Source organism: Halyomorpha halys, unplaced genomic scaffold, assembly GCF_000696795.3.
Source record: "Halyomorpha halys isolate HHAL.00 unplaced genomic scaffold, Hhal_1.1 Scaffold36.1, whole genome shotgun sequence".
Taxonomy (NCBI): Eukaryota; Metazoa; Arthropoda; class Insecta; order Hemiptera; family Pentatomidae; genus Halyomorpha; species Halyomorpha halys.
The window spans coordinates 721,949-730,509 of NW_027108624.1; the positions used below are offsets into that span (position 1 = coordinate 721,949).

The 8,561-nt window shown below is 30.7% G+C and overlaps 1 protein-coding gene across 1 annotated transcript in view; it reads left to right on the plus strand.

The window, feature by feature from the left end:
- Positions 1–8,334, plus strand: part of Ltn1 (E3 ubiquitin-protein ligase listerin) — a 26,052-nt gene extending 17,718 nt beyond the window's left edge. Inside the window, exons 17-26 of the mRNA XM_014430394.2 lie at positions 164–350; positions 539–695; positions 2,143–2,353; positions 2,627–2,758; positions 2,835–2,975; positions 4,892–5,022; positions 6,619–6,836; positions 6,957–7,148; positions 7,937–8,104; positions 8,184–8,334. Of these exons, the coding sequence (XP_014285880.1) occupies positions 164–350; positions 539–695; positions 2,143–2,353; positions 2,627–2,758; positions 2,835–2,975; positions 4,892–5,022; positions 6,619–6,836; positions 6,957–7,148; positions 7,937–8,104; positions 8,184–8,243 (1,597 nt within the window). The 3' untranslated portion in view covers positions 8,244–8,334. The remainder of the gene's footprint in view (positions 1–163; positions 351–538; positions 696–2,142; positions 2,354–2,626; positions 2,759–2,834; positions 2,976–4,891; positions 5,023–6,618; positions 6,837–6,956; positions 7,149–7,936; positions 8,105–8,183) is intronic.
- The last annotated feature ends 227 nt before the right edge of the window (positions 8,335–8,561 follow it).

An 8,561-nucleotide genomic window follows, 5' to 3' on the forward strand; every position in this document is an offset into this window, starting at 1 on the left:
TAAAAATGCTATTGTATGGTTGTATAATAAATATCATTATTAATAAAATTTTAATACATTAGTTAATTTCCAGAAGTTTTACTTCTGTTGACCATTCCAAAGACTGTCTTAATTTTTTTATTTTTTTAAAAATAAATTTTCTCCTGGAAATGTATTGTTTTAGGACTGTAGAAGAAATCCCAGAAAATCTGTTTGGAATCGCGGCTGAAGTAGCGTGGTTATTCCAAACTGCTATTACACATCACCCAACCTCATTAGATATAGTAGCTTGGGATTTTGCCCGCGTTTCCGTGACGAGGTGGCTGGAATGCATATCTTTGATTAAAAATCTGCCTGATGACTGTCTTCATGTAATTAATTTTTATTTACTATTTTACAGTGTTGCTTTATTTATTTATTTTTTGAATAAATGAAATCTTTCAGCATTAGTAGGCACTGTTTTAATGGTGTATTAGTCAAGTTATTTCAACATTAACTTTTTTTTTTATTACTTTACCCAATTATTGTTGAGTTTTATTAAATAAAATTATCTTTTCAGCTGATCGCAATGAGTACAGCGACATGCAAGTTGTTGATAACAGTATCAGATACCCTCAGTAACGAAGAATCTTTGAGCAACTACTGTGAGGAATGGAAAGAAGTATTTGCAGCTGATGCTTACTACTTTCTTTGCAAATCTTGGAAAAACATTACTGGTATTATTTTTAAAGATCATATATTTTTTAGGATAATATATTTATCTTTAAATAGTTATACTTAGGATATATACCAGGTCTATAAATATCTAACTGGAATTTACCTATAGATCATCTTAACTGTCAATTTAGTAACCCTCAAACCACCTCATGAAACCTATTTCCTTTTGTTTACATATGATAAAGATTTTTAATTCACAATAATACAAGTTTCATACAACAGAATTATTTTTGATATAGTTGAACCTATCAAATTCCGTTCCTGCAAACTACGATTTGTAGATAACATTAATTTTCGGTTATGATTTGAAGAAAACTATTGCAGACTTACATTGAGTGCTTGTCAAAGCATACTCTTGGTAAATCGGTACTTTGAGTGGTTAAAGGAATACCTATCGAATATACCAATTTAGAGATAGAAAACAGTAAATATGGAAGGATACAAAAAAAGTTGAAAAAGAGGATGAAGCTCAAAATAACAACAAATCACATGTAGTAAAATGTGACCATAGTTGAAAGTTATGGAAAGATCCAAAAGTCGGGTTCCATATTTACCGAATGAAAGACAGAAGAAAAACCACTTGCGAAATACTTCTCCCTAGGTACAAAAATGAATTCATTATTACATCGAATTGTGACTGATATTAAAAATTGAATATATATTTTGATGATCCTATATGCTAACTCCAGGTAAATCATTGGCATCAACTCCTAGACCAATCACTGTAGACAGAAGACAAGTGTGATGTATTATGAACTGATGAAACCTGGAAAAAATATTAATACTATATGCTGCCAACAAAACATTATTGAGTTGCATAATAAATGGCCAGAATATAAAAAAAAAAATTCTACACCAAGTAAATTTGGTTTATCATAATAGACCATTTCATACTGAAAAATCAGTCAAGGAAATTATTGAGGAATTCTGTTAGGACATATTTTTTTAATTACTTACTCACCAGACTTGACTCTATCTGATGATTACTTTGTTGCATCGATGAGACATGCTCTTGCTGAGCTGCACTTCACATTTTACAAAAAAGGCTTGATGAATAGTTTACCTCAAAAGATGAACGGTTTTGTTTTTATTCTGTAGTATCCAGAGATTATTAGAGGGATAGCAAAAAGTTTTAGCTTGTGATGGATAATAGTTCAAATAAAATATTCTTTTTCATTTTTATGCAATTAGTATTGTTTTAGAATAAACAGTTTTTTCTATACGAAAATTTCGATTTCATATTTACATACCTGATATGATCCACAAAAAGGTTAGAGAAGACACCCATAAGGTTTTCTTTTCTTTTCATGATACTTATAGGAGATTTCAATCCTATGTTCTAGTTGAGCCATGACATAATCAAGATCTGAACCATTTTGAACATGTAGTAAAAACAAATTTTGTTCACAAAATATTATGTATTAATGTACATTTTTTATTTTTTAGAAACTGCTTTAAAACAAGGTGTTAACTATATGACATTACTCCACATTGTACAACTCAGTGAAACTATTAGTTATTTGTGTGACATGAAAACATTTCACAAGTTGAAACCCGAGAATGGTGGCAGCATCAAGGAATGGGTTGAATTCACAATGACTTGTATTTTAGCACCTTCTGTCCCTGTTCAGCTTACTTCTTATAAAATATTACAAGTGTGAGGTTTAAATCTAATTAATGTAGTTAGCTAAGCAAATTTTTTTATTTATATTTACGGATAAATTTTAATTGTCTAACATGGTATTTTCTATCTGAAATTAATCTGTTTGCATGTGATTCTTTTGTAATAGATTAATTCAAATTATAAGATAAAATTCAGATCAAAATATTTTAAATTGATTACTTAATAGCATTGAATAATACATTAATTTTTTTAATTTGAAATATCGGGCTCGATAATTGTTGTCATTGACTAAGTTTTTATTTTCAGTTTATTACCGAATCTGACCAAGCTGGATGAGGGTCTGAATGAAACCTCTTTGGATAAAATATCTTGTAATATGTTGGAGCCTAAACTAATCGAAACTCAGACCGTCTTCATGACAATGTTACAAGATTTCAGGTTAGTCTTAAATTTGTATTTCAAATTAAAATGTTTATAAAATTTATAAATAATTCATGTATGATTGTTGTTATAGTATTGGTGTTAGCTGCTCAGTGGCTCCATTCACCGACAGTTACACGTACAGCCTTGCCTATCTACTTCTCTGGTCGGTCCTTATAAAAATTTGTCAAGAAGGTGATTCTCAGCAGAAGTATATCTACCCTTTGTGGATAAAGTAAGTTATTTGTTTAAAATAAGCTATATACCATTGTTAAAAGTTTGAAGATTTTCTTTACAGGCTCTGAAGTCCAAAATCAAGTCATAGTTAAGTAAAGCCTCTTTGTTTGATTAACCCAGCTATAGATGTGGCCTAAAACCAGGTCATATAATTGTGGCTATTTCACAGATCATATTTTAGAAGAAACATTTCAGATGCCCTTATTCTGTGATATCATGTGTCAAACAGCAAGGAGAGGGATGGAAATTATTCAAGATACTAAAGAAAATACATTTTGAATTTATAACAAATCTATAAAACATTAATAATAAGCTTGTTGATCTCGTAGATTAAATCTTGTTACATATATAATTTTGTAGCCTACAAAACGTTGATCACTGAAATACAAAAAATTATTAACAAGTATATTAAGTGACCTGAATCACACTTGTCAGAAAGTAATGAGTTAAGAAGATGGAATAGAGAGAGGCACAAGCCTACGGCTATATAGTAAGGGAGTCTCAAAAATCTCTGTTTTTGATCTTATTACCAATTAGTATGGTATGCCTAAAGGAATACAAAAAATTGAGGTTTAAGAAAAAAATTCTTTGTCCTTAAGATGTTCTTTTCCAAAAGTAATTATAATGAAGAAATAATTCACGCAGTGTAGCTCAGTAGCTCATGTAGTTAGCGAGCTAAACCAAAAGTATTTCCTAAAACCAATTTTGACATATTTTTAACTTTTATAATAATAAAAAAAAAAGAATTGTGTAAGAAAAATAAGTAATGTATAATTAAAATAATTTAAATGCAGGAAAAATAAAACTGGTTCAATATTTAAATGCACTTTTTAGCCTACTCGTCTCTCTTTTCTCAGTCCGCCGGTGTTCCTCAAGGTAGTATCTTAGGTCCCATTCTTTATACGGTTTATACAGCTGACATCCCAACCCACCCTAACACAGTGCTAACAACATACGCTGATGACACATGTATACTTTCTGTAAACAACGACCCAACTAATGCATCACAAACACTACAGGCACACATAACATCTATTGAAGAATGGTGTAAAAACTGGAGAATCAAAATAAATCCTGACAAATCCCACCAGATCACCTTTACTCTCCGTCGTAAACCTCTGCCCTCCTGTTCTACAGTATCCTTTCTAGATACACACACCACTAACGCCTGTTGAACAGATTCGATACTTAGGACTCCATCTTGACAAGAGACTTACTTGGAATCCATACACAAGACTGAAACGACAAGAAACTGCTCGTAGATTCCGATTGCTACAACACTTACAACAATGCTCTAAACTTCCCATTCACTACAAAAAATTAGTATACACTACAATAATCAGACCAATTTGGACATATGGAATTGAGCTCTGGGCCTCCACCAAACCATCAAATTCTTCCCGCATCCAATCGTTGCAATCCAAAATCCTAGATGCTCCTTATTACGTCACAAATAAACTCATTCATAAAGACCTTAACATCCCATTCGTTGCAGATTTGACCCAAACCAGATATGCGTCTTTTTATTCCAAACTCCTTAACCATCCTAACCCATTAATTCTTAATCTTTCATCCTTAACAATCCCTGATAATCCTCCGAGGCGTCTGAAAAGAAGATGCCACGAGACCTTCTAGTTTAAATTAATGTTTGAAGTACCACCAATGGGTGGTTCCTTCCCAAGATTTTCAAGTGTATATGAAACATACTACATATTTACTTATTCTATTAATTTGTACAGTTGTAAATTACAATAAATAAATAATTTAAAAAAAAAAATGCACTTTTTGAGAAGGAGATTAATGTATAAAAAAACAAGGAAAATAAATATTGTTCTGCCGTTGGAATTTGTGTTATTTCTATTACTTCAATGAGTAAGGATTTTTTAATTAAAAGTTTTTTAATTTTGTTTTCAGGGAGAAGGATATCATTCACAAATTTATAGAAGGTGTCTCTAAACTGATGCCTGAATCTGTAATTTATTTCTTAGAAAAAAATGTGAAGAAAGGGCAGGAATTCTTTGTAAATAAACCTTCTCATTCGTTTTGTAAGTAATAAATATAAATTACCAATGAATTTTTGGCCTTTGTAATCTAGAAGATTGTCACGGTGGTAGTTAAAATTAAACATTTTGAAATCTAAAACCGTTTAATATGCAGACATTAGCTTCTTCAGAGCTACAGAGACAAGATACAACAAAGTCAGTGATCAAATAAACAAAAGGAATTAAAGTACACAAAAGATGAAATAAAAAGAAAAAGAGTTTTTAAGTAAAAGTTTACTTCTCTTCTAGTTGGTTAGGACTAAATATTGAACGTAAATTCTGTTTTATTAAGAAACATCATAAAACTAAATCAAGTAAAAAACAGCTAAGTAAGGTAATCATATTAAGATAATAAAAATAAAAGGTTAGTGAAATGTAGATTGAAAGGAAAAATTAATTATTATACAAAATTGTTTTTCAACTGTATTTAGTTTTATTAAATTTCTTTATCAGTCTGTTATTTTCTATATTCCATCCTTATCAGTCATTTGTAAACCCTTGATTCTTTATTTATTAATTATTCCTTTTCTTTTTTTTTTATACTTTAATTTTTTCTGGTTATACGATTCTCATTACAGTCTTGAAGAAGACTATAAACTTGGACATCTATTAAATAGTTTTAAACTATTTTTGTTTAATTTTCACACCTATCCTGACCATCTTCTGATTATACCTAATTACTTTAAGTAACTATAAAAAAGATACAATAACCTCCCAATAAACTGATCTCCATGTATGATGGTTAATACTTCATATTAATGCTTAAGGTCTTGTATCATTTATATCGAGTCAAAATTGGTTATAGATGTTCTTAGGACACTTAAAGATTATTTTCAGACTGAGTTATGGATCAGGTTAGAGATGAATTTCAATGCTACATAAACCAACACAGTTCAAAATGATATATTTCTACTTGGAGAAGTTTGTCGGGGGGTTGCGGTCAGCAAAGAACAACATAAATAAACAAAACCATATTTATTTATTTTATGCCGACGTTTCGACCTGAGTTTCAGGTCTTCATCAGGGGTTGTGGTGTAGAAGGTAGGTTGGTAATGTCAGCATAAAATAAATAAATATGGTTTTGTTTATTTATGTTGTTCTTTGCTGACCACACCCCCCGACAAACTTCTCCAAGTATTAATCTATGGTCAACTATCTACACCTCGATATATTTCTATACTCTTTATAATAATCTGAATGTTTCTCGATTCCTAAGAGTCCAATGAATCATTTGCCTGGACCTTAATAATAAAAATGGGTGAGGAGAGGATGGTCAGAAGACTGTTTTATGGAAACCCCAATGGAGTAAGTGCTGGTGGGAGATAAAAGGACAGCCTCTCCGAGGATGTGAAGACAGGACTGTTATCAGGAATGCTACTCAATAGGGAGAACTGAGGAGAAGAAGTTGAGCTGGCAAAGGACTTTATGCATCTGTTGTGCTGATAATGATGAATGAAACTAATAGTTAACTTAACAACAAAATACCATCTAGTTAACACTTTTAGACAAATAATAACAAAAATATCTTTCCCATGTGTTCTTAAGTACAAGAAAATGATTTCGTGATAAAGTTATTAATAATGATAATTTGAATTACAGCTGATTGGACTAGTGAAAAATTGAGCCACTTGGGCTGTTGGCTTCTTGCTGAGCTGATGGCAACTTTACCAGCTGTTATCAGGCAATGGGCATCAGAAGCTGAACCTAAGCAACTCGCATTCATTGACAGGCTAGTAACAGCCTTTATATCTCCTAATTTAGCTGCAAGGGAGATGTCTGCTATTAATAAACAACAGAAATCTTTTGACAACATGAAGGTATAGTTCATTGTAGATATAATTTTATAAAATATTGCTTTCCTTCAGAATGTTAAAATGAAATATTTCTTTTTCCAAATTATAAACCTATTCACAGATTATTATATATTTATTTCATAGGTTTACACACATCCATCTGTTCGAGAAGTTGTAGCAGTGTATACTGTTGAAGAAAGTTCAACTGAGTTAGTCGTCCAGTTAGCTTATAATCACCCTTTGTCGCCTCCAAAAGTCGATATTTCTAAGGCCATGATTTCATCGATTCAAACCCGTCAGTGGTTGAAACAGCTTACGATATTTTTAACGCATCAGGTATGTATGTTTATAGTTAAACCTTGATTAGCCCAGTTTCCAATCAATGTTAAGGAAAAATAAACAGGAAAATACAGGTTTGAAAAAAGGCAGAAAAGAAAAAAAAATTAAATATTATGAGATATAATTGAATGTTTAAAGTGCTGTTTACCAGTTACTTGGAGTGTAAGAATAATCATTATTATTATTATTTTTTATTGGATAAATCACTTAGTTGAATGTTGGTCTCTGGAGTACTCTAAATCTCTTACATGGCCCTTTCGAAACTCAACAGTGATCTATCCCACCAGTTCCCAAAATAGGTGCCCCTAGCGAAGACAACTTTCTCAAAATATTACTAAAAAAAATAAATGAACCAATTTAAATTTTAAAAACAAATATACAGCGCATTCCAGTATTTACTTAGCAATATTTTTTCTTCTATATATTCAACCACTCTAACAAGGGTGCAGTGAATTTTTCGGCCTAACAAGGATACTGTGACAAAATAAGTTTAAGAACTGCTGGTCTATCCAATATAAGAGTTAATGGACATATTTTATGGACTCTAAATAATTGTTGAACTTTATTGATGGCCCTTTTATCATTCAATGATTCCTTTGTAGCTAACAGTTCAAAAGTAGAGCATTTTTTTTTCCTATGTTCTCATTGTGTTCTTTATTTTTATTTATTGATTCTAATTTGTTATTAATAAAATAAACATCTAGTTTACTGCTTTTTCATTATCCATGTTAAATTCAACCATAAAAATGTATTTATTAATTTCTTACATGAATTTTCTATTTCAGAACGGTTCTATATGGGAAGGCCTCGTTTTATGGAAAAGTAATTTAGATAAGAAATTTGAAGGAATTGATGAATGTTATATTTGTTTCTCCATTCTCCATAATACAACCCACCAGCTTCCGAAGCTCTCATGTCATACTTGTAAAAAGAAATTTCATTCTTATTGTCTTGTAAGTGTTTGTATTTAGCTGTTATTTAAAGATTTTTTTTTTAATTGTTCCTAAATTAAATTTTTTTTTTTTGTTTCAGTATAAATGGTTTTCAACGAGCCACAAGTCTACTTGTCCTATTTGTCGGGCAATATTTTGATTAACCCTTTAGTTGTTTCTCAGGAAGCTGTAAACTATTTTTTTCTAATAAATAAATTTATTTATTTTGTTACATAAAAGTTGTATTCTCATTCTTAAATACCCAGCTATTAACTTACCAATATAAAATATACTATTAACTTGTCATAGTTGTTAGTGTTTATGTTTTAAAGAAATCCAATATTATTAAAGGTGAATTAATTTTCTTTCCGAATTTGAGTCGGAAGTGAGTGCTAGTTCAATTCTAGCCCATTGAGATTGAATTCTCGTTCTTTGCGGTTTTCAGAATAAATTTCTGTCTACTGTACTGACTGGAATA